At 50.8% G+C, this 25962-nt stretch overlaps 1 protein-coding gene across 1 annotated transcript in view; it reads right to left on the bottom strand.

Moving 5' to 3' along the window:
* Positions 1-2898: 2898 nt before the first annotated feature.
* The window catches only part of LOC102939244 (complement C3), a 56550-nt gene continuing 33486 nt past the window's right edge, over positions 2899-25962 (bottom strand). The window contains exons 24-40 of the mRNA XM_037888055.2: positions 25723-25926; positions 24037-24112; positions 22535-22694; positions 20912-21007; positions 19419-19569; positions 17076-17239; positions 15256-15414; positions 13878-14028; positions 12814-12865; positions 12504-12591; positions 10431-10520; positions 9873-9978; positions 8293-8382; positions 6259-6345; positions 5637-5720; positions 4469-4604; positions 2899-3226 (exon numbers count right to left, since the gene is read on the bottom strand). Coding sequence (XP_037743983.1) covers positions 3085-3226; positions 4469-4604; positions 5637-5720; positions 6259-6345; positions 8293-8382; positions 9873-9978; positions 10431-10520; positions 12504-12591; positions 12814-12865; positions 13878-14028; positions 15256-15414; positions 17076-17239; positions 19419-19569; positions 20912-21007; positions 22535-22694; positions 24037-24112; positions 25723-25926 — 2036 coding nt within the window. The 3' untranslated portion in view covers positions 2899-3084. The remainder of the gene's footprint in view (positions 3227-4468; positions 4605-5636; positions 5721-6258; positions 6346-8292; positions 8383-9872; positions 9979-10430; positions 10521-12503; positions 12592-12813; positions 12866-13877; positions 14029-15255; positions 15415-17075; positions 17240-19418; positions 19570-20911; positions 21008-22534; positions 22695-24036; positions 24113-25722; positions 25927-25962) is intronic.

Genomic DNA, 25962 nt, shown 5'->3' with positions numbered 1-25962 from the left:
GTTTCAGCTTGTCTTACTCATGTCTACTACTTCGTTCCCCTAAATACTGATCAATCTTATACTTTTATAATCCTACAAATCAACTCCGGTGAACATACAATGAATATATGTAATATAACACATTGATTAATGATAACATCACACAATAAATGGATATTAAACTAAAATCATTGACTGCAGAGACTAGCACAGAGGCTGTAGGGTGTGACTAGATTCCAGTGCAGCCAGCTGGGACGTCAGGAGTGGGACAACAGGCAGGAAAAGTCTGGGGGTGACCTGATAAAGAGGTGCGCATGGATGCACTTGAGGAAGGACTGGCAAATTTTATTTTGAAATATTTGTTAATTGAATAAACCCAAACCTGAAATGGGCTGTGAAAGGGTTTGTGAGTTATTGCAGAAGCCCCTCGAAAGGGGGAAACTGAGGCAGGGGGCTGCCTGCTGGACTGGCTTGAGGCCATGAGGGGATGCGTGGGAGGAGGCCGCCCTACAACAATTACAATGTTACAATGGGACAGTTCTAAGCACTGAATGTTTGCAAGGGGGAAAGAAGGTGGCCAGAGTTTTGTGTCATCGGGCTGGGTTACGGCACCAGCTGCCCCAAATTTACCCCTGAAATTGACAAGAAATTCAAAGCCAAAGCTGAAGCCAAGGTAAATATCCCTAATACTCAGGCCCTGATCCTGCAAACACTCATGTGCTGAACTTTCCAACTCTGACCCGTCCCTCCCCCAGGCTCACATTGCTCTCCGGGGCAGGGACTGTCTCTTTGTTGTACAGGTGTACAGCACCTACAATCAGATACTTCCCATTTTTGATCGGGGCCTCTAGGTGCTCCTGTGATACACACAATAAATAATCAGACTGTAAGATCTTTGGGGCAGGGACTTTTTTTTTTGTTCGTACAGTGCCTAGCACAATGAAGGGGGGCAGCTCCTATGTACCACTATAATATACCTAATAAATAATCTGAACTTGCAGATTGCTGCAATGTGACGCTGGCTTCTCCCATTGCAAAAAAAGAAAGAAGATACATTGCAGCCCCTTTCTTGCCTGTGAACATAACTAAAACAGCTCTGACAAACAGGCTAGACATAAAAATAGAGACACAAAGAATGAGAAAGAAAAGCAAAACATATAGGCCAAAAAAAATTATAAAAACACAAGAGGTGCAAGTTGTCTGATTTATTTGCATAATCAAGGCAGGAGACAAAGGTCTTCTGGGTTCCGCTCCTGAGTGTGGGAAGCTATGTCCATGTACGTGGGATGTCTGTTGATTGAAACAGGGAACTAGGTGTCAGGATTCCTGGGTTCTAGACTCAGAACAGCGAGGGAATATTGTCCAGCATTTAGAGCACAAAGATTCTACCACTCCTCCACTCCTAATTCTATCACTGCCCTGTTATGGGTGAGTCACATGAGCATTCTGTGCCTCAGTTTACCCACCTGGGAAAAGTGTATAATCCTTCTCTCTTAGTGGAGTTTCATAGCTGTGAAGTTGTTTCATTCTCGTTGTAACTCCAGGAATTTATTTGGCATCCATCCCAGCGGTATCTGGGCACGGCACAAAGATTAACTGCAGATGTTTCAGATCTCAATAAGAGGTCAGAGCCCTTCATCCCCTCCTGCTCTGAATCGACTGTGAAAGGTCTGGACTCTTGCAGCTTCATCTGAAAGGGGCAGGATCATACAGGGGATAAACTCCAGATAAATCCCTGTGGATACCTCTGGGAAGGAAGTCTGGCAGTTTTTTACCAACCGTAAACACAGCTGTTTAGGACAGGAAGTGAAGACGAATTCCATATGCAAAAGCAACTGCAGGGGGAAATTAGGGAGATAAAATCGTACCAAAGTGGACACTGGAGCAAACGTCCGGATTCTTGTCAAAGTGGCACGGTATCTGTAAATAATAGAACATGGCCAGGCCCTCCGATTTCAGCCTTCTTGCTAAAACCTGGCATCCTGAGCAGCACAGCGCCCCCTCGAGGAGAACACCCGCTTCTGAGTCACCTCCGCTGCTTCCTAGAACCATGCTGGGACAGTGGGTTCAGCGCTGACTGCAAGAAGCACCCACTACTGAGTGGAGCTGCAGATGGGGGCGGAGCTGGTGTGGGGGCAGAGTGGGGCTGGGTGGTGCTCCTTCTTGGCCCCAGGTGGGGGCCGGCCTGGGGTCTGCCACACGCACCTCCACCGAACGTTCCTCCACACACCCCGAGGGGGGCTTGTCCCACAGTTCGGGGCCACTGTTCTAATGAGCCTTTAACACAGTAGTTCTCAACCCGTGGGTTAAAGCATGGATGGTAGTGGGTGTCAGCCATATGTTCTTGGCAGATTCCGTGAGTGCTGAGTTAATCGGGAGGGCAATCTGGGAGGAGGTGAACGTGTGGGGTATGTCCAAGAGAGACTTCCTCTAAGGTTATCTGGAGCATGTCCGCATTTTGTTTGAAGAGATCCTGGAAGTTCCTGAGATCTTCCCCAGGAGTGGGTGGAGGGGGCATAACATTCTCCTCCGGCGAGAAGGAGTTACAGGTAGCAGGAGCTGCCTCCTGATCTAAGATTACTTCCGCCTCCTCAGAATTCTGTTCGGCAGCAGCATCTGGTGGCGCTGTGGATTTTGGTGGAGAGCGTCTGTGTACCTCCATGGTGCCAGCCGGGACAGGGCTGAAAAAAGGGACTGTCCCAGCCAAAACGTGTTGTGTGGTCACCCTAGGCACACAGAGGTAGAGAAGACTCCCTCCCAAATATCCATCCATGCGTATCTAACCACCCATTCATGCTTGTCCATCCTAATCTAATTTAAGGTCTTCCTCATGCACCCATGATCCTAGTAGCTGGTTACTTATAAAGCTATTTTGCAGACTATGTAAAGATTGTTAAAAAGTCACACAGCAGACCAGGGTAAGAAATCAGCCGTTTATATATATAGAAACAACAAGAAGAGAAGAGCGAAACCCCCAAGAGGACAGGGCTAGTGGCGAGAGTCAGCAGCATTGGGACTCTGAGTGGAGATGTCTCCACCTGAGTGTAATGCTCCGTCTCAGCTCACACTGTCCCATTGGGACCGCTGGGAAAGCTAGGTCCAAGTTTAGGTTGGGCAGCCAAACATGGTCATGGCTTCAGAGAACTCAAGGAATTCCTGGCAGACATTCTGGAAATCCGGCTCCTGGCATTCATCCTCATTGGGCCACTTCTCGATCCAGGTGTCCTTGCCAATGATGTAGGATAGCCTGGGACGGACAGGCGGAAGGGTGAGCAGTGAAGCACAGAATGTGTCCAATTTGTTTGCTAAGTTCCTCAAGGGCAGCCAGGTTTGCCTAAGGGCATAGGTAGCGCATATGGCGGGCCAGGGGAGGCTGAGTCTCTCCAAACAGCCAGGCGTGGCCCTGAGCCCTGAGCCCCCTCCTGCTTCCCATTGCTTCCCCCTGGCCACAGCCCATGCAGGCTGCTCCTCTTCCCCAAGGGGGCTGAGGCTGAGGCAAGTGCGGGCTGGCCTGTGGCTTGGGACTTGAGCCGGATGGGTGCCCCCAGTGCAGGGGCCCCGCAGCACCGGGGCTCCCTGGCGCTCCAGGGCTGGTGGTGCTTGAGGCACGGGGGCCGCAGTGTATGGCGCTCTGGGGCTGGGGGCACAGGGGCCGCAGCACATGGCGCTCCTGGGCAGGGGGTACTGGGGCCATGGTGCCCAACACTTCAGGGCTGTGGGCGCTCAGGCTGGCTGGCTGGAGCAGCCCAGGTCTGGGGCAGAGGGGCTGGCAGCCGCGGTGGTGGGCTTGGGACTCCAGCGGGAGGGATGGGTGGAGAATGGGCGGGGCTGGGGCCCAGCCTCCCCAAACAGCCAGCTTACACTCAGACTACAGAGAGACTACAGATCCCAGCATGCAATGCTCCATATATATAGCATGAGGATGGAACTTTTAGCCTCTGTGAGCTGCATCTTTGTTGGTGAAGCTCATTGTTAGGTGCAGTTTCTACCCTAATTAAATATATTTCCACCAAGTTTAAACGTAAGTGATTTGGGAACAACTGTGGCTGGATGCCGGGACCTTGAAATTGCACTGTGAATGTGATTTGTGCTGGTGAAATAGTTGGGTAGCCCCTGCGAGGAATGGTGGTCCAGGGTTAGACTACGAGGCGAACCTGGATTAAATTCCCAGCAACTCCAGAAACTTCCTTTTGGTACTTTGGAGAGGTCATTTAAGGCCAGTCAGTGGGAGTTAGGTGCCTCAATAACTTTGAGGACCTGGACCTTAGGCTGTCCAGGTCCTTAGGTGCCTCAGTTTACCCATCCATTAAATGAGGGTAATAACGCTGCCCTGCCTCCCATAGTGAGAATAAATACATTCAATATTGTGAGGCTCTCAGAAAGTACAGTAATGGTGGCCTGATAGGTACCTAAAATTGATAGGGTAATTAATTAAGGGCATGTCAGCTTGAAAGTGACTAACGCAGGGTAACCACAGGAGGCTACTTACTCAGCTTTCCTGGGCCACAAGTCGGTGCTGAGTCCCCAGATCAAGTAGTCTTTGTTACGCTCCAGCCTCAGAGACTCCCTGCATTTTATGTGGCTGATGAATGGGCGGGTTTTTCCTTGTGGATTTTCATCAGTCCCTGGGGGGGGGCAAGGGAGGGTGAAAAAAGATCTCATACATAAGAGCAGAGTGAGAGCAGAGTGACGAGGAGATAGTATGGGGTGGAGAGGGATGAAGACGAAAGGAACAGAGGAGAGGTGACTCCTAGGCGTTCTCTTGAGATTTCAGTACAAATTCAGCCCCAGTGCGACTGCTGTGATAACCAATCACTGAAGCTCCAGCAGTCATTAGAGACAGGAAGGACCGTCTTGTGGTTGCGGCACCGGGCTGGCCTGAAGAGTTCAGGCCTCAGCTCCTGTTTCTGTCACGGACTCCTTGTGTGACCTTGAACAAGTCACTCGATCTCCCTGTGACTCAATTCCCCACCTGTGAAATGGGGCTAATAAATCCACCCAGTGTCGATTTAGACTGTAACCTCGTCAAGGCAGGGGTTGTATCTGGGTATGTCCAGTGCTTAGCACAAGGGCCCCTAATCTCAGGTAATACAAATAATTAGAACAGTCATATCAGCTCCCAGTGAGTGAAGCTGCTTTGAGGTCAGTTAGATCCCTGCTTACTTTGTCTTTATATCGATTTATAAAAGTCAGCATTGAGGAAGAGAGACTCCACCTCCCCTAGGGCCACCAAGTCTGGGGTCTTGACTCCCACAATGGCCAATGCCAGTTGCTTCAGAGGAAGGTTGAAAAAGCCCATAATGAGACTGGCCAGTTGCGCCAGGCTGAACACAGTGAGAGGTTCCCCCCCTGTTATTTTGTTTGCCTTTTCATGGCATGGCTGCCTCGGTGGGTTGAGCAAATTCTTTCTTGTCCCTATGTGGCTATAGGTTAATGCCCTGGAGCATGAGACTAGATTAGCCTTGCTTTAGCACTTCCTCTGGAGAAGAGAAATAGATCTTATAAATTGGTTAGTCTCTAAGGTGCCACTAGTACTCCTTTTCTTTCTGCAAATACAGACTAACACAGCTGCTACTCTGAAACAGCTCTTATGCAGGCCTTTATCCCAAAGGCCATTCAAAGAAATTGCACCCTGATTTTAGAAGGGGAGCTCTTACCTGCTTTAATGATTTCCAAAATTTCCATGATGTAGTAGTCAGAACCGCCCACTTCTTCAGTTCTAACAAGCTTGGTTTTATACACTTTTAAAAAAGGAAGACATGCAAAACACCAGTTGAAGGTCTGCAGTACTTTTCTGTCAAGAATTCAGTGTGTAACTGACTCCCCAAACTGGCTGTGAGAAAGGTGGTCCCATGGTGTGGGCGATAGCTGGAGACCGGGGTTCATTTCTCTGCTCCACCACAGACTTGCTGTGTGATCTTGGGCAAGTCACTTAGTCGCTCCGTGCCTCAGTTTCCCCTTTTGTACAATGGGGATAATAGCACTGCCCTGCCTCACAGGAGGTTGTGAGGATGAACACGTTAAAGATCGTGAAGTGCTCAGATACTAGGGAAGTGGGGGGCAGATAAATACTTAGGGTTAGATTGAATCTTAAACAGTCATCTGATCTTGTTCATTTCTGGGAGTTTAAGGCCCCAAAATCTTACCAGGTTTCTGCCTTCTGACCTTACCCCTGATTCAACCTCAAGGGCAAACTTTACAATCCAAATCGAATTCCGAACCCTGTCTCTGCGCTCTCCTCATGGAAAAAGACTCAGCAGATCCAAATCACAGATTTACCATAATCCACTCCAGGTTCGCAGGCTTCCTCCATTCGTTTGTTCAGGGTGATGGGACCCTCTATCTTCTGCTGCATGAAGCAGTTTTCTATGGGGAAGGAGGATGGGGTAGAGAATCACCAAGGGAGACCATAGTTTCAGCTCTGCTATTAGTGACCCACAGGTGCCCACCTATTTGAATCCTGGGTGAGCCATGCTAGTCTAGACAGTGACAGGCCCACCTCCTCCGACAAGGGAGTGGCCATGAAGCCAACCACCCATCACGTTATGGGGCATAGGCGCCAACGCCGTGGGTGCTCCGGGGCTCAAGCACTCATGGAACAAAAATAGCAGGTGTTCAGCACCCATCAGCCACAGCCAGTTGGCGGGGCTGCAGATCAGCTGTTTGGCGGCTGGCGGGAGGCATTCGGCAGAGAACAGCGGGCAGGGGGTCTTGGGGGAAGGGGCAGAGCGGGGACAGGGTGGCAGAGCTAGGGTGGGGTCTCAGGGGAAGGGGAAGAGTGGGGGTGGAGCACCCACCAGGAAAAATAAAAGTCAGCACCTGTGTTGTGGGGCACAGTAAAAGAAAAAACAAGGGATGGAGAGGTAGGTTGCAGGGTCTAAATGAGGCGATCCTGAGCCGACAGACTCAGACAGCTCTGCAAAGGAATCAGTAGATGTTGCCCAGAGGAACTCTGTCTGGATATATGAAATAACCAAGGTCCATAAATAGGCCTGGCAATCACAGCTATCTTCCCTCTCTGCACTGGTGGATATCTACCTGGGTCAGTGCCAGGAGGAGCCTTGTCTCGGGATTTAGTGGAGCTGCAGATGGGGAATCAAAGGTGATGGGAAGGACAGATCTGGAGACTGAATACCTCTCTGTATGCCTGGCAGACAACAGGGCTACAGTAAGTTCCCCACTGAACAAGGGCCCCACCAATGGGTCTCCACCCTCTTCTAGAGGATCCCTTCCTAAGAGTCAGCGGGGAGTGGAGCCTTCATGGCTCATCCAATACTTGGCCTCTGTGCTGAAACTGACAGCAGGGGGCTGAGGGGTGCCAGCTGTGGGCATCCTGGAATGAGAGGACCCAGATATTTTAAAGAAGTGCCTGACTTCATGTCACTACCTCCCAGGCCAGATTCCAACCATTGAAACAGCTGGTATGTTTCCACGGAAGTTTCATAACCAGGGAGGAGCATCCCCATCGGAATGGCTGGAAACCCAGCAACTCCTGCATCCCAGACTGCCCTGCTTCAATGTGTGCAGCCCCACTCCATGGATCAGCTGGCTTAGCCCAGCCCCCAGGGCCCTGATGGGCAGAGAGGAGGAACTGACTTCTCCAATACCCGCTCCCTCCTGGTCATCCAGATGACAAGAGAAATTCTGCTTCTGTGTCCTGCTGCCAGCTCTCCATGTGATTGGCAGGTGGGGTTGCCATTGGAGAAGGGAGGGAGGGACCACAAGTGAGGGTAGGTGGTCAGGGAGGGTGGAAACCCTTTGCGAATGCAGGAGAGGAGGGATAGGAGACGGAGTGAAGAAAGATATTGAGACTCTGCGTGGTGAGGGGCAGGTTTCAGGCTGGGAAGGTGGGTCCCGGGGATTCCTACCTCCTCCAAGGCCCATTCCAGCCCCTCTGGGTTCCGCTCCCTGGCCCAATCCCAGGCCCTGCAATCCCTTCTGGTTCCTCTCTTGCCTGCCTTCCCCAGGCGTGCATGACTTTATGTGGGGGTGCGTCCCCCACATATTTCCACTGAGGGCGCCCTCATCCCGACCCTGGTCCCACCATTCCTGTATGTGGTGGTGCTGTAGCAGGGACACAGCTGGCCAAGAGTCAGAGCTCCAGGCTGGGGGACAGACCCAGGGACCATCCTGCCTGTGGCTGCCGTGAGCCTGTATCACATGTGAGAATCATCCAGAGCCCATAAGGAAGGAGAAGCCCTGATGAGCGACTGAGGGGGCTGATGCTGGGGGGCCCTGGGACTGCATGTTTGCTGGTAAAGCTGACAGGGGAGCCCGCACCAGAGATGTAAGCAGAGACAGGACTCTCCTTACCTTCTGCACACCGGCAGACTTCCCCGTGACAGAGCTTATTGAAGAGCCCGCTCTGCTTAGACGGGTGGTAGAACTTGGTGCACCGGTCATCTAGAGAAAGATCAGAGACACGGATTACTACCCCTCCCGCAGAACAACGGCCATGATTTACAGCACCTGGGAGACAACCCTGAAGCCCTTACTCAAGCAGAAGTCCCACTGGGTGACCCTGGGGAAGGGAGCAGCAGTCTGTGGGAACGACTTTCTTAGCTATAGGAAATCATCAACTTGAAATGATGGGCTGGTGCTTGTTGGAGACACCCTCTTAATCACGCTAGCAGCAAATTCACCTCTGGAGGTAAAATGGGGGGAGAGGGCCAGTAGGATCATTATTGCCTGTAGTCAGAGGTTCCCCTTATTATTTTGCCTACCTTTGCATGGGTGTGTTAAGGTGATGAGTGTGACCATATATTTCCAGCTTGAGGTAATGTTAGAACAGGAAGAACTGGGAGGTGGGCAGGAAGTTAGACTAGATGATCAGGATGGTCCCGTCTGGCCTTAAAGTCTATGAGTCTGAAACCTCTGAGTTCTAATCCAGGAGTTCTCAACCAGGGCGACACATACCCTAGCAGTACCCCAGGGGGTATGTTAACTTATCTAGATATTTGCCTAGTTTTACAACAGGCTCTAGAGCCCTGCAGCAGGACTGGGATCCCACAGGTCCCGCTGCTGTAATAGCGGGAGCGGGATAAAAATTCAGCAAACAATGCAGGAGCGGGTGGGAGTGGGAGTAGAGATTGTGGGGCGGGGTGGGAGCAGGATTGAAAAAATAGTCCTCATTCACCACAAAGAACATGAACTCCCCGGCCAGCAGCCGCCGCTCTCTGGCCGCTCGGCACGGAAGGGCAGCGCACAAGTAAGGGTAGCAATATCAGATCATGCCACCCTAACTTCTGCGCTGCTGCTGGCGGTGGCGCTGCCTTGAGAGCTGGGAACCTGGCCAGCAGCTGCCGCTCTCCAGCCGCCGAATGACAAGGCTCACAAGCGAAAACAGGCTCAGGTCTCACACTGAAATGTAAGTCCAATATCTCTATTCCAATTGATTTATATTGATTATATGGTAAAAAATGAGAAAGTCAGCAATTTGTCAGTACTAGTGTGGCTGGGACACTTTTGTATTTTTATGTCTGATTTTGTAGGCAAGTCATTTTTAAGTGAGGTGAAACTTGGGGCATGCACGACAAATCAGACTCCTGACAGTAATCTGGGAAAGTAGAGACGGGAGTGTGAGCTAGTGTAGAGCAGGAGATTGGGATTCAGGACGCCTGGGTTCTATTTCCAGTGGTGGGAGGGGACTGTGTGTGCGGAAGCTGTACTTAGAGCTCTGAACTGGCAATCTGCTCCCAGCTGTGCTACGAGCTGTCTAGGGCTTACCTGAGGGCAAATCTCTTAACATCTCAGTGCATCCCCTCTGTTACACGGGGATAATGATAACCAAGTCTTTCAGCAAAAGACTGCAAGAAGTAATGACACCAATGTAACCCAGAGCAGAATTTGAAGCCATGGTGCCTTTAGTGGTGAGGAGAGCTGCGATCTGTTACCTATGGTGTAATAGTCATAGACTGTGACGGATGCCGGCTGAATGAGACCAACTTCAAAAAACTGGTGAGCTTTAAACTGCAGGCATTCATCCTCTCTGTGCGAAACCTGGGTGGGGGGGAAATAACAGGATTGCTTAGGCCGAAGGGTGGCTGGATGGAAAAGAGAGAATGAAAAAGAATAAAAGAAAGGGAGATGTTGGGGAAAGAAGAGGGCAAAGAGAAAGTGAGGCAGGTGGAGGAAAGAAGAACTAGAGAAGTGAAAGGAGCAAGGAAAGAAGAAGTGAATGGAACAGAGAAGCAAATTCAGCCTTAATGTCAGATGCTGTATGTCCCACTGAAGTCAATGGACCTACATCCACATACACCAGCTGAGGATCTGGCCCATTCAGTTGTTCCTAGTGCAAAGCCTGAATCTGGGCCAGTGAGTCAATGGGGTTGCAGTTTGTCAACTTGCTGACGTCTGCGGGTATGCCAGGGTGTATCTGGGAATGCAGTTTGGCTCAGCAGGGGCCCATGAAATGAACACAGGATCAGAGAAGCCCCTTGTCGAGTCTTTACCTTGTCCAGGTAGATCATGAGGGTGCCTCTGTCGGATGGGGCTTTGTCGATTTCAAACTTGGAAATGTATCTGTCGACCCCTTGGGAAAGCTAAATGTGAAGAAGGAAAAGCAAGAGGCATTGTGGGTAAGGCACCGTCTCCGTGAAAGTCCTGCAGCTGGGTGAAAAAAATCCATCATCTCACTACGTGACTCAGTGGTGTCATGCTTGTGATTACGTCTCCCATGATAGGATCTGCATGGAAGATACTAGCCTGCTACTTACTCAACAGCTAGGGTTGTCAGGCATCTGGTTTTCAGGCAGAACACCTGGTCGAAAAGGGACCCTGGCAGCTCTGGTCAGCAGCACAATGGGGCTAAGGCAGGCTTCCTGTCTGTCCTGGCTCCGCACAGCTCCCGGAAGCGGCCGGCATGTTCAACTCTTAGGCGCAGGAGCGGCCACAAGGGCTCAGTGCACTAACCTCGCCCTGAGCGCCAGCTCTGCAGCTCCCATTGGCCAGGAACCGCGGCCAATGGGAGCTGCAGGGGCGGTGCCTGCGGGTGCGGGCAGTGCACAGAGCCCCCTGGCCCCTCTGCCTAGGAGCTGGAGGGACATGTCACTGCTTCCAGGAGCTGCCTGAGGTAAGTGCTGCCTGGCTGGAGCCCGCACCATGAACCTCCTCGTGCACCCCAACCCCTTGCCCCAGCCCTGAGCCCACTCCCACACTCCAAACCCCTTGGCCCCAGCCCGGACCGACTCCTGCACCTCAAAACCCTCATCCCCGGCCCCACCCTAGAACCCACATTCCCAGCAAGAGCTCTTGCCCCCTCCTGTACCACAACCACCTGCCCCAGCCTGGTGAAAGTGAGTGAGGGTGTGGGAGAGTGAGGGACAGAGGGAGGGGGGATGGAGTGAGCAGAGGGCCAGATGTTGGAGAAAGGACGAGGCCGGGGGGGGGGGGGCCTCAGGGACGGGGCGGGGCAAGGGTCTTCGGTTTTGTGTGATTAGAAAGTTGGCAACTCTATCCACAGCTAACGGAGCTGGTACTATCGCTGAAAAAGTTGAGCTTTCCATGATAAAGGTCCCAGGTTCGGTGACCACAGTGTACGTATGCACAGTGCTTACATTTGTAATGAAAGAGGTGCCGGGGCTCAAGCAATTTATTCATTTATTTTTTACTTTCATACTGACGCAGCAAGCCCAGAGGTGCCGGGGCTCCTGTGCCACTGAGGGCAGCAGTGCCAGTAGTTGTTACTGAGCATGCTCAGTACAAGCCAAGCAGCAACTCTGGGCACACTATGGTTCTGGTTTGGCATTCTGGCTGATTTTATGCCGCTGCAGGAGGAGAACACCAATGCTGGAAACATCCCTGGGTTTGTTTGCCTAATAATCCACCCTCATTTTATACCAGGGCAGCAATTCACCGCAGTGACTCCTTCGGGGCCTGGCTTTTTTGTGCAGCCTCTTTTTCTATATCCACGGTTCTCCCGGCCCAAATAACTCCGCACCGTGTAGGTCAGAGGGTCTAAAGGGAAGCCATTTTTTTAAATTCTGGCCCCACTGTACAAGAGACTGTATCAAATGCAGTCTGCTCTGGCATGCACAGTCAAATGACAGCAGACCCTCAATCTGCTATCCAATAAAGCAGGACTGAACTGACCTAGATTTGTATTGCCAGATTTTCAAAGCAGCTGGCACAACTTGCAAAACTTGCCCTGGTCCCTGACTGTGTGTGTGAATTTGGACGTTAGGCTCATAGCCTATTCATCCCCTGTCATCTCCTCTATGAATGCCAACAAAGGGCCCACCAATTGTGGTTCTGGTTACAGAGATGTGAACACCCATCCCCAAGGAAACTGAGCTGAGTCCCAAAAAGGCCCCCAAAAACTGCCCGAGGGAGATGACATTCCCTCCTCAAGATGGAGAGAACTGGTTGCTAAAGCTGTTACCAATCCTTAGAGTATCTGGTCTCCCTCCAGGTTTAACCCTGGAGCCTGACTATTCACCTGGTGCCTTGGATTTTTTATCTGAAAGCCCCAGCCAGACCACTGCATTGTTTATTACGTTCCCTGTTCTCAGATTATACAGACGTACTCTCTTAAGATCCTCCATGTCTGGTGAGAAGCCAGTGAGCATGGAAACATCGATGATGGACATTGTGGCATTAACCACACCGAGGAACCTAACGAGGGGAAGAGAAAATATGCTTTTGATCAGAATTCATCACTTGAACATTGATTTTGCTATCACTCCACCAGCTCCAGTTGCTTTATCATAACTTTTTTGGCAATTCCATAGAAAAATTCTTATCCCAGGATTTTCCAGCTACCCCCTGCATTTGTCCATCTACCCACTGCATCTATCCATCTATTTATCATCTATCGTTAAAGGGCATTGTTCTCACCTGATGCAGATTTTAATATAGACTGAACGCATTGCTCCTTCCGGCTTCTTAACTAGAAACATTGCAGAAGAGAAAAGAAATTAATATCTCAGTGTAAATTTCATGCCAGAATAACCCTCTTTTGTTTTTTAGCTGCACTAACAGGGCTTAGTAATCAAACAAGTCCTACAGTAGGTGTGAAAAATCCCTCAATAAACCTCCCCTCCAGCAATCCATAAATAACTCTTCCCATCCCTGGAATGCAAACTAAAAAGCCTCTCCCAGCTGGGTGGCACAAACAAAATATGGTCTAGAGTTAGCAGAAAGAGGAGACCGAAACAGAGAGAACCCGTGGGTGTGAACTTGGACAGGTGGGAAAGTTCAGAACAATGTACTGCTGGCTCCTGTTTCTGTAACAAGAGGAGCCAAAATCCTGGATCCCTCTATCATATGCTGGCCTAATGTGTGGTCATGGCTCCCTCTACTGGCCAGCCCTAGCAACTCTAACGATCAGCTACTCCCAGCTCAAGGAAATTGCTCCTTTAGACCAAGCCGCAGAGGCTTGTGTTTTGGGTGCTGAAGATCCTGCCTTCTGTCCCATGCTGATTTCACCCCCATGCTATCTGGAAATGTGTTCACTGGAAGTCTGGGACTCTAACCAGACTCCCTGCCATGGGCTCATCTCTACTTCAGAGGGAGACAATACCCAGAGTAGCTAGCCTGTGTTCCCATCCACATCCGATGCTCCAACTCTGCTGCTAACAAGCACCATGATGAGAGAAGGCAGCATCTGCTCCCTTATCTGGAATGACCCTGCATTAGCTGCAACCCTAGGACATGTGGTAGCTGTAATAATTTAGTGCCTGCCCTATGGGTATAATTTTGTAGGACTTGGGAACTGGGAGAGTTTGAAGGAGCTTCACAAAAATACTTTCCAAAGTTAAGAATGTGATTGCAGAGATGGTGGTTGGTTGGTGTAAACCCGCTGCTGTCCGTGGAGTTAAACTGGTGTAACTGAGCCAAATTTGTCCAGATCTGAGGATTGACAGCAAGCTTCAGAAGAGAAAAGACGGGCGGTTACTTACCACCCCGGGCTTCTTCGACTGATACTCTCAGGTCAAACTTCTTACACTGAGATTCATCCTCCCGTAGTCTTGCGTTATAAATCGTCGTTACGGTTAAGGTCCCTTGTCCAGTTCCTTCTGCCTTCACAGTGAAGTCTTCATTCCATTTGGTCTGTAAAGTTGATCCAAGGTTAATTTTCTTTTGTAGTTCATTATTATTATGATGATTTAAAGACAGGGCAAATGAAGCTAATGAAGAAAATGAAGGTGGTAAGATTGACAGCCACTGGCCCAGAGGGGCTGGGGGGACTCTGCAGAGGCATTAGCATGAAGGAGAAAAAAGGTTACTTACCAGGCAGTAACTTTTTGATCTCCAGATGTATTGCTTCTCCAGAGCCAAGCCTAAAGCAACCCATCCCCTCCTACTTCTGGATTCAGCTCAAAACCACACAGTCCAGGTCACTAACCCTGGAACAATTTACTTCGGGATGTGTGAGGCAAACCCCAGCCAGCCCAGGGCTGCTCACTCAGCTGCGGTGACTCACCCATCCAACAGAGCCTGCAGTGACAATCCCTGGTCAGGCCCTGGGCCAGATAATCCCCAGACACAAGTATTTTACTGTCCCCATCAGAGCTGCGAGTTACTCTGCACAACACCACTAGTCGGCCAGGGACCTTCCTCCGGCCTTGCAGTGTTACAGATGTCCCAGGCTTCTGGCCTGCCCTTGATCCAGTTCCTGTTTTGCCCCAGCCATGCCCGAGCCTTGTTCCAGCCCACTTCAGCCTCATCTGTGCCCTGCTCGGACCTTATTCCAGCCCTGTTACAGACCCGCTCCAGCCTGCATCCACCTCCTGACCCCCCCAGGCCCTCGGACTGACTCCAACCTGGCTTTGACCGTTGGCCTGCATCCGGACTCTGACTTCAATCCTGACTTAGCTTGTCTGTGGATTCTGACCCACGGCCTGTCCCTAGACCCTGATTTCAGCATTGCCCTTGGCCCAGTCCCAACTCTACAGCCAGCTCCAACCACCAGGCCTGACTGCCTAGACCCTAGAGCCTGACGGGATGTGGTGGATTCTCCATCACTTGAAGTCTTTCAGTCAAGGCTGGATATCTATCTAAGAGACATCTCACAGCTCAGCTAGAAGTTATGGGCTTGATGCAGAAATTAGTAAGTGAGGTTCTCCGGCCTGTGACCTGCTGAAGGTCAGACGAGATGATCATAATGGTCCCTTCTGGTCTTAAAAATCTGAGTCAAAAGTGTGGATGCATTTGGAGCTGGTGCCAGGAATCTGAATCCTCCTCCCACTCCCAAAAGGGTTTGGATAGGAGATTCTAGTCAAATCCCCTTTCGCTATGATCAGTGGTCTCTACTAATCACACAGAGAAGCACGATACCTCTGCTGTTCTGGCCACCAGAGCATTCTGATGTAAGATTCTGTACTTTATCGGACTAGCACGGCGTGGCAGGAGAATAGAAACGTCCAAATTCAGGTCTTTGTGCTGCGGAATGTCTATCTGGTACTGCGCAAGAGCCTGGAACACCATGATGGTAGCCTAGAACACCAGGAGGAAGACAAGAGGGTTACACCTTATTGTCCTATTGTGCTGGACATCTGACAGCTTCTAAAGAGACTTTTTAATGAAGAGGAACCAAAAATACAATGAAAGAAAACACCAGGGTTCCACTGGGCGTCACGCAGGCAAAGGGTTATATAATAATATTACCTGGCTCCTCTGTAGTGTGTTTCATCAGTAGATCTCCAAGCACTTTACAAAACAGTACAATATCTTTAACCCCATTTTACAGATGGGGAAACGGAGGCACAGGGCAGGGAAGTAGCTCTCCCAGGGTCACCCAGGAAGCATGTGGCCAAGTCAGGAATAGAACCTATGGTCAATAAGTAAATCCTGCATGGTCAATTAGTTTCCCATCTCCCCTAGCTATTAACAGGGGCCAATTGTCACCTGGACAGAGCACAACAAGATAGTGGCTCCTTCTATGTGTATGTAACCCACACACCTCCTGGTGGCACCGAGACCACTTAGCGAGAGATTAATGAGTGTGCTACTGCCTTAGCTAAGGCCCATGTGGCTTTTAGCTCATGTAGGAGAGGCTCATGCATTTAGCTCCAGAGATCCCAAGTTCGATCCCGCCCGCCGACGACCGGGGTCTATCGGTATTACACGTGGGGGCTTGTCAGGGACTCAAACGTGGAACCTCTTGCTAAATGCATGAGCCTCTACTGCATGAGCTAAAGCCATGTGGCCCTTAACTAAGGCTGTAGAAGACACATTAATCTCTCTCTCTAAGTGGTCTCGGTGCCACTGGAGGGGACAGAACACCACACCCAAGAGGTGTGTGGGTTACACATATAGAGACATCTATGGCACACACAGCACAGCGTTAGGGATAGAGCACACTGCCCGTGACTCCAAAAATACAGACCACTCCCAGCAGAGCTTGTAGCATCCTTTTAGGTAGAGAAAAGACAAGACTCAGTAGCAAGGAATGTAAAGGGGCTTCTCTACTGAGGCTGCTGGACACAGACAGACCCTATAGTTCCTAGGGGCCCCCATACTCCAGGGAAGGGAGTGATATCTGAGGACAATCCATCTTTATTTAGCTGTCACTAGCAGCAGGGTTTTTATCCTCTCCAGTGGCTTGTGTAAGCACAGTTTAAAAAAAAGAATCCAAAAACCATAATCTTACAGTTCTACTTAGAGATGGATTAAACCCAAATCGATTCAGATTAGTCATGATCCACCCTGGCTTTGTCATATGGACTCAGGCCATTGGTCCTACACGCCTGGTACCCTGTCTCCAGACCAACGGCCAAAAACCAAACAAATGCTAGAATGAGTCCAGATGCCCATGCGATTCTGCCCATGAGAAGAGAAGGCCCATTGACTCCCCGGGGACAACTCGCTGTCTTAAAGTGAAGCATGCTTGCACCCATCACCTTGGCAGGATGGAGCCTCAAGTGAGAAGATTCAGTCATGCTCCTATGCTGGTCTCTGCCTTAGGTTAACAATGGCAACGACCTGATAGGTCACGTTGCCCATCTCCTAGGCAATGCAGGATTGTTCTCTACTGGTCATTCTCCAGGGCTTTCTACAATGACTCAAGTGATCGGAATCCCATCTTTTCCGAGGGGAGACCTTCCCACAAAACACAGTCTTGGAAGGATACCCTGGACTATAAGGATAATACTCACTTGGGTAGATCCATATCCCCCTCCGTAGTAGTTCTGCTCTCTCAGCCATTTGACTATGGGACTGGTCAACTCATACTTCTTCATTTTCAGCAAGGCCAGCAAGGCGTACGAGGTGCCCTCAATGTTGAAGGTGCGGGCGTTCCGCTCTTCCCAGCGATTTCCCTCTAGGCAGCAGCAAAGAAGGCGAGCTAAAGGACTCTTCCCCAGGACATCCACTCATTCTGAGCAGATCTGACTGGGCCATACCATCGCCTGACTCCTTCCCCAACTTTCTGCACGGATGATTGGTAAGTCAAACCGATTGTTGCCCCTTTCGAGCTGAGCAGCTACCCAATATTTGGGGTCTTAGAGGATTGTTTCAATTACAATGAGGAATTGATCATAGGCCTCAGATACCTTCTCTGCTTTAAACCTGATTGCTTAAGAAAATGCAGAGAGAGAAATAAGAGAGCATAAGAGAAACCAACAGCGGCAACCTCCTCGCTGAGAAATCCCCAAGTCCGCCTCTGAAGTGAGTTCTAGGCCCAACAAGCAATGTCTCTCTGCTTGTTTCATAATACTTCTCCAGGCTTTCAGCCTGTTTCTGCTTCTAACGTACAGGGTGCAAAACCAACATACTAGCCCCTGCATTTGTAATCAGGGAAACCCCTCAGCCCACATGGCTTAGCTCTTGACCTTGCTGTGCTACATTGTTTTTAGCGGTGTCTACTACAGAAAGAGTCTTGATTGCTCCCATTCCGCTGAGTCTGAAAGAGTGCCTGGCACACCCATTAATTTGAACAAGGGCCTGGTCTACACTTAAAACTTAGGTCGTCATAGCTGAGTCACTCAGGGCATGTGAAAAATCTACACACACACACCCTTCCGGAGCGCTATAGCTATGCCAAACTAGCCCCTAGTGTAGACACAGCTAAGTCAATGGCAAAATATTTCCATTGAGCTCGCAATCGTTGATCATGGTGGTGGAGTTCCTACAGAGATGGAAAACCCCTTCCATTGGTGCAGTCTGCGTCCACAACATGGAGTGATAACCAGCATAGCCACAGCACCATAACTGTGTTACTATAGTCCCTGTACTGTAGACATGGCCAAGTGCAGCAGGGTGAGCAATCACTCCAGCCCTGAAGGGTTGGAAACGTCCTGCAGGGGGCTGGGGCTGGGGAAGGAAGTAAAACCCTGGCTGATTGGGGGAAGTGGAGGCAGCTGGGGCCCATGCCCCAATCAGGGCCCAGCTGGCTCTATAAAGGCTTTGAGCCAGAAGATCCAGGAGAGATTCTCTGCAGCTTGGAGGGTGGGGGACCTGGCTGCAAGGGCTGAGAAAGTACCTAGAGTGGGAGCAGGGCTGGGGAAGGCCAAGGGAGCCGGGGAGCTTGGGCCTAGGAAAGCCCCAGGCTGCAGGCCTGGGAAGGCCTATTAGGTAAGGGGGTTGCAGGGGCAGCCACGGGTAGGCAGAGGCAGCAGGTCCAAACCCCGTTGCCTGTGATGACTGGCTTATACTGCAGTCTGCCCCAGGGAGCGGAGGCTAGTTGGTGACTGGCAGTAGCCTAAGACTTAGGCAAGCTGGGGATAGTGGGTGGGGGTTCCCCTGGGAGGGGGAGACCCAGAACTGTGGGGGTACTGCCAGGGGGCAGCACCCAAGACAAGGGCACCGGGATCCGGGAGGGACACGGGGGCCAGGGGCGGCAAGACACCGGCCTGAAGAGGGCGCTCCAGAGGCTGGATGCTCATTCGCCAAGAGGACCAGCAGGAGGCGCTGCCAGGTGAGTCTGCGCCCTGTGGCACCAAGGTCTGTGAATGTTTTGGGATCAAAGACCCACCTGGCACCTTTCAACATAACATTGATATATAGAGACAACAGCTTTGTCCTGCCCTGTTTTAACTTTCCCAAACAATGGGGCAAACTCAATTTTCCTTGCGGGTAATATTATTCTATATCCTCTGAAATTCCCCTTTGCTCAGTTACATCCTCTTGACCCACCCTTTTCTCTCTCTTTCTCTTTGGGGTTTACATCCTTTATATATATATATATATATATATATATATATATATATATACAGGGCTCTCAGATTCCTCCTGAGGTCAAGTAATACCATATGTTTCTGCCACATCCAGATCTCAGACACACAAGTATAAATCTGGAGTAAGTCCACTCAACCCAGGAGAGTTACTCTGTATTTACACCCAACCTGATCAATCTCAAATCTGGTCAAAAGGAACAAATCTATGCCTGTTATTCATTCCTCATAAATTAGTCCCTCTCCAACCTCCTTTGCTTCTCTTCCCTGAACCCCATCCTGACTTGGCCATATCTTTCCAGGAGTTGATAAGATGCCCTGATTTACCTTTCGAAATTTTCATGAGTGCCTTCTCGGTGTTCAGTTTCCCCACCATCGCTAAGGCATAGGATGCAAGAGCCACAGTGTAAGGTCTGGCTAGAGACTGGTACTTTTGGGCTAAGTAGTCAGCGGCTTTGATGATGCTGCCTTCCAAACTCTAGGAGGTGACAAAGAAAACAAAAGAAAATCAAACTCGTGAGTTAGGCTGAGGTTTCGGGTTGTGTTAATGTAATATTAACAGAACCTGGTCGTCGGCGGGTAGAATCGAACCTGAGACCTGCGGAGCTAAATGCATGAGCCTCTACTGCATGAACTAAAAGCCCGAAAGGCCCTAGAGCAGACTCATTAATCTCTCTCTAAGTGGCCTCAGTGTCACTAGATGGGACGGAACACCACACCCAGGAGGTGTCTGGGTTACATTAAGACATTACGAATTTGTGTGGCTTCCAGCTTTATTAAATTTCAGAGTGAATTTTGTGCTGGTGAAAGACAGAAGAGGCAGGAAGGCATGGAAGTGAGATATGTGAGGGCAGCGAAAGGGGACATTTCTGGACCACATGCAGAGTGTCATCAGGAGTGAGACCAAAGTCTGTGGCAGGGCCGGCCGTAGCCAAAATGGCGCCCCAGAGCGTCTTCGGCATCCCCCTCCTCTATTTGTTAAATTTTTGAATACCTTATTTTTTATTGTATTTGTCCCCCATTTCATGACTTTGATGCATGATTCGCATGCTTGATTTATCCACCTCTTCCTGCCCCCGCTCCACCCCCTTCCTCAAAGTCCCCGCCCCCCACCAGCTTGCTGCTCCCTCTTCTCTGTCCCCTCCCCCAAGCGCCTCCCGCCAGCTGCTTGCTGATCAGTGGCCAGCCCCAGGGACCTGTCAAACAGCTGATCGACAGCCAGCCAGGGCGGAATCACTGTGGCTGGTGGGTGCTGAGCACCCCCTGGTTTTTTTCCATGGGTGCTTGAGCCCCAGAGCACCCACAGCATCCACGCCTATGATTCTCTTCATCCCCTCTTTGTACGGGCCCACCGCGTCATCTCATCCTCCTCTCTTGCAGCTTCGGTCTGATACCACAGACCAGGGCCAGATTTAGGGGGAGGCAATCCAGGTGACCGCCCGGGCTGCTGGGCTTGGGCGAGGGTGCTGTTTTTGTTGTTAAAGACAAAAGGGAAAATCGAATGTTTGAAGTAAAATGTTTCTGGTATTCCGTATGTGGATTCATTTTTCACTAACTTCTTAGAATGGTCTGGACCTATAAACTTTGTTTCTATAAGCTTAGAGGAAACCATTTTTTTTATTTGCTTATATATGGCATGAATAGATGATCATAATGGTCCCTTCTGACCTAAATATCTATGAATCTATGAATAAATACAGATTTACTAGCTCCTTCCCCAGCAAATTCCACATGCCACGGGGTGTGGTTCATAGGGGATGGAAAGATGGGAAAACCTGGGTATGAATGTTGAAGTGAATCTACAGTGCAGAGATACACACATTGACTTGATCCTTGCAGATGTCCTTGGCCTCTTCCAATGCAACCAGCACGAAAGCCGTTAAAGAGACATCAGGCTCAGCACCCTTGTACCCTCCCTAAAGGGGAGCAAAGGACAGGTTTGGGATAAGAAAGTCCCCCGAGTACCATGAAAAGAAAGAATTAATCCCAGGCCCTCAGCATAGGAAATTATAGCAGAACACATGCTTCCTAGAAAGCTACCCAAGAATGGACTCTGTCACGGCCAGACCTATCGCTGAACCTCCCTTTGGCTAATGAACACCCCTGTCGTGCAATGGGCCAGGTTCTGATGGCAGCTACTCCTTTGTCAGTGTGGAGGAACTCCATCCAAGTCAATAGAGATGCTTCGTATTAAACCAGCGTGAGAGAATTTAGCTCACCAGGCCAGTGCTCAGGTCCCGCCACTAGCTCCCAGGCAGCTTCCTGTGCAGTTAATGGGTCAAGCCCCAGCGACATCAAAGATCAAACTTTGGCCTGTGAGTCACCAAGACAGCTGCGCTCCTCTGGGGCAATGCAAATCACTAAGCCCGGGACGAAGCGCATGAGAGGTGAGGACAAGGCATTCTCAGTTGAGAGGCTGGGGAACCAATGCCCAGGGGAGATCAGGCCAGGCCAGAGCCTACGCGTCTTTAGTAAACGCTGCAAAACTATCTCCTTTGGAGATGTCTTTCCACCATGAGAACACCCACATCACTAATCTCACCCCCTTCTATCTAATAAACCCACACACGGACACCCCCTAAACCCAGACATGGACACCCCCTTCTACCATAAACCCTAACACAGAGACCCCTTAAACCCAGACACTGATAGCCCTAAACCCACTGATAGCTAGGGGTGCTGGAACAATTTTTATAGTGGGGGTGCTGAGAGCCATTGAACCAAACTGTAACCCTGTATATAATGGAAACCGCTTCAAGCCAGGGGGTGTTGCCGCACCGCACACACCCCTAGTTCCAGCACCTCTGCTAAACCCTGACACTGAAATCCCCTAAACCTCACCACTGATGCCCCCTAAATCCTGACACTGACACCCCCTTCTACACCTTAAACCCTGACACTGAAACCCCCAAACCTCAACACTGACAACCCGTTCTACCCTAAACCCTAACACTGAGACCCCTAAATCCTGACTCTGACACCCCTAAAAGCCTGACACCGACACCCCCTTTTACCTAATAAACCTTAACACTGACACGCCCTAAAGCCTGGCACCCATAAATCCCAAACGTGACACCCCTAGCTCCAACAATGACCGCCCCTTCCACTCCTAAACCCTAAATAATAACAAAACCAAAAATGATCTATCCCCAGCAGAATGTTTACCCCCAAAAAGGGAGAAGTGCCAAAGACTCCATGAAGTCCACTAAGGACGAAATAGATACAATCTGGCTCATTGGCCTAAATCTCCATTCACAGCTGCCCAGGTAACTGCACTGGGTGGTTCCACTGATGGGAGGGAGAGAGAGAGGAGATCAGTCTGTGTGAGCACAGACTTTGAGATGTAGCCCAGTAAAATCTCCCTTTGAATTATGAACCAACAAATTGCTGTGATGATTGAGGTGGGTAGTGACTGGTGTGTAAAAGTCAAAGGAAACACGTACAACCATCTCTCCATGGATTACGGGGGCATCTTCTTGGAAGACCCCATCTGGTTTCTGCTTTTCCAGGATCAGCCATTTCACCGCCCCACAGATAACTTGGTTTTCAATGGGCACCAGTTTCTTAGCCATGGCAAAGACCTTTGCCACGTACGCCGTCAGCCTGAGGGCAGAATCAATCACATCACGGTCACTCCTGCCTTCCCAGAATTGCCCTCAGTGTGGAAGCTGGACCGTCTGCACTCAGGTATGAGGTGAGACGTTTCACAGCAGTAAATGGAGGGAGGTTCATGTGGGTCAGTTTATGGTAACCTGAGTGAGCATGGAGCTAGGGAAAATGTCACCGCTTGTCCAGACACTGCTCCCTATTACGGCTGGCTCTGCTTGAGATGTGCCGAGCTCTCGCCGTCTGCAGTGGTATGACCAGGATGGTCGAGATGGGGGCCTGCTGTGGACAGCTGGCCACTGGGAACTGGACTGGAGCGTCATCAAACTCAACTTCACACAACCCAGTGAACAGCCGTCAAGATGGTAATGGTTACTCTGAGCCAGCTACAAACTAGCCAGCTAAAAGTGAAAGGACCTGGAGTTCATTACTAAGGCTGGGAATCCATCATGGAGGTCGTGGATTCCATGACTTTCCATGAATTCCACAGCTGCAGCGGCTGGTGTGGCTAGTCCCGGGGACTGCCCAAGCAGCAGCAGGGGCCACCCTGGGGCCAGTCTGAGCAGCGGCTGCAGCTGCAGCCTGGGGGCAGCCCTGGAGGTCGTTGGAGAGCAGTCCCCAGGGCCTCAGAACAGTAGGTGGCCGGACGCAGTCAGCCCCCACCGCCAGAGCAGGAGCCAGCTGCCATCCCCCAGGGATCCCCCAGAGCAATGGTGCCCCAGGGACCCCCGGAGCAGCAGTACCTCGAAGACCCCCAGAGCAGCGGCGTCCTAGGAGCAGCTAAGAATTAGTCAGGGGTGTGACACCCTGATGGGGTATTTTTAGTAAAAGTCATGGACAGGTCATGGGCCGTGAATTTTTGTTTATTGCCTGTGGCCTGTCCATGACTTTTGATAAAAATACCCATGACTAAATCTTCGCCTTATTCATCACCAATCCCTCAGGCCATCTGCTTGCCCACACTGAACTGTCACTGAAATCACTAGGGGCCACATTAACAAGGCGTTTAGGCACCTAAAGATGCAAATAGGCACCCAGCAGGATTTACGGAAGTGCCTAAGTGAGTTAGGCACTGGACTCTGATTGACTTTCAAAGGGAATTAAGCCCCTACTCTGCTTAGGTGCTTTTGTAAATCCTGCCAGGCGCCGATCTCATCTTTGGGAGTCTTTCCATTGCCATCTGTGGGAGTTGGATTGGGTACTTTTCTCCCGTTGTGTGTGTTAACCTTTGCCCTCTGGTTTTGGGCTGGAGACTGACTTGCTCTGGCTCACATATTGCATGTGTAGGGTCAGGCTAATGCTGATCAAGAAGGTGCATTAGAAAACCCACTGTCCTCACCAAGTGCTTGCCGGCCGGTCTTTGAAAGCGGCGTATGAGAAGTCGGGTTTTTTGTAAACCATCTGCTGCGTGTAACCTGAAACAGGGAGAGTATGAAGGAGCTGTGCAATGTCTGGCGAGCTTCTAATGAGGACTTTACATGCGTAAGGCAAACGAAGTCAGAGCTGTGACCCCTGCTGCTGCGTCTGAGTTGTGTGGCTCCCCCTTTTTCTGCAGGGACACAGCACAGCAACTCAAGGGAAGCAAAGGCAGAAAGATGTCTGGTGGTGAAGCCAATTGGCATGGACACTGCCCCATTCCTCACCAGCATCAATCCTCCCTCCAGGGTGGGAGTGGGACCAAGTGATTTCGGTATATGGGGACCTGGGAGGCAGGATGCCTGGGTTCTATACCAGGCTCCGGGTGGGGAGGGTGGGTTAGTGTTTGGAGCAAGGTGCTGTGAGTCAGGACTCCTGGGTTCAGTTCTCAGTTCTGTCACTCACTGCGTGATGTGATGTTGTGCAAGTCACTGTCTGCCTCAGTTTCCCCATATTGTAAAAGCTTAAGGGATGGGATGTTTGTAGTTCAGACTCCACACCTAATTTAGGCAGCCCACAAGGGGGCCACAAGGGGACTGTGGTGTAGTGAAAGGGACATCTGTTGAAACCTACCAAGTTCTCTCAATGGTCATGAGTTTCTCTATCCTTCCTCGCTACCAAGTGCCAACCTGAAACGGATTTGAACTGTGGGTGAATGGCCTCCACCCCACGACCATCCCATCCCCCGCATAACAGCCATAGGCCAGCAATGAACTGGAGGCCAAAAGCCCAGCAGGACTGAAAACGGGGTTGGGCGTTTGTCTGCATAGGAAGATCTATTCAGAGCTATAATGACTCATGCCAATGTAGACTGGTGGAGGGATATTAAACTTCATGCTTCAGGTCTTAAACCAACCTCTAAAGAGAGTAGGAGACCTAAAGTGGAAGGCAGATTCTCTCTCTATTTTAGGAGCTTATCTGGCCCCCATTCCCATAGTACCAGGGTGCCTCACAATCTGCAATGTAACAACCAGAAGCACCGGAACTGGGGGGTCAGGGGGACATGGCCCCTCCCACTTTTTTCCTGCATTCTTGGTGAGTGACGGGGAGGAGGGAACAGAGAGGAGTGAGTAGCAGAACAGGGGCCGGAAGAGATGGAGCAAGGGCAAGGCTTCGGGGGGAAGAGGCCTAGTGGGATGGGGCCTCGGGGAGGAGTGTGGGTAGGGCAGAGCAGGGGCAGGGCTTCGTGGGGAAGGGCAGAGCGGGGGCAGGGCCACAATCCGGGTGCCGGTGGGAGTTTGCGGAGTTCCTGCCGTCTACCCTCACAACCCCCTTGTGCAGCAGGGCACTGCAACTCTCCCCGTTTGCAGAGGGGGACATGTAGTGACAGAGAGATTAGGTGACTTGCCCAACATCACCCCAGAAGTCTGTGGCAGAGCAGAGAACTGAACTGGTGTCTCCTGAGTGCCAGGCTAGCTGCCTGATCCCTGGACTCTCTATCTATTGCCCAATGTGCTTAACATGAGGTTTCTGAAGCATTTGGTACTGGCCACTTTCCGAGACAGGCTACTGGGCTAGAGGGACCTCGGGGCCGGTCCTGTGCGGCAGTTCCCGTGTCCCTAACGCGAGCCTAAAGAGGGATTTGCTGTCTGGCATGAGAAGTATTTACCTTGCGTGATCAACTTGATGGCTTCTGCCCTGCGTTCCACTCCGATCTTTTCCCACTGCTCGGTGCTGTCCAGGTAGATGGTGGCGATGACAGGGGGGGTGATGCCGATCATGTTCTGTTCCCCGCAGCCAGACGGCGTCACAATGAGGTGCTTCAGGTTGGCCCCATCGATGGAGTTTTCGACAATGATTGCCACGGGGTTTCCTGGCCAAGGAAATAACGTGGCATGAATTCAAGCAC

The sequence above is a fragment of the Chelonia mydas genome, chromosome 20 (genome assembly GCF_015237465.2).
Source record: "Chelonia mydas isolate rCheMyd1 chromosome 20, rCheMyd1.pri.v2, whole genome shotgun sequence".
Classification (NCBI taxonomy): Eukaryota; Metazoa; Chordata; order Testudines; family Cheloniidae; genus Chelonia; species Chelonia mydas.
The sequence above is the reverse complement of the archived record's forward strand: the minus strand, read 5'-3'. Positions and strand labels throughout refer to the sequence as shown.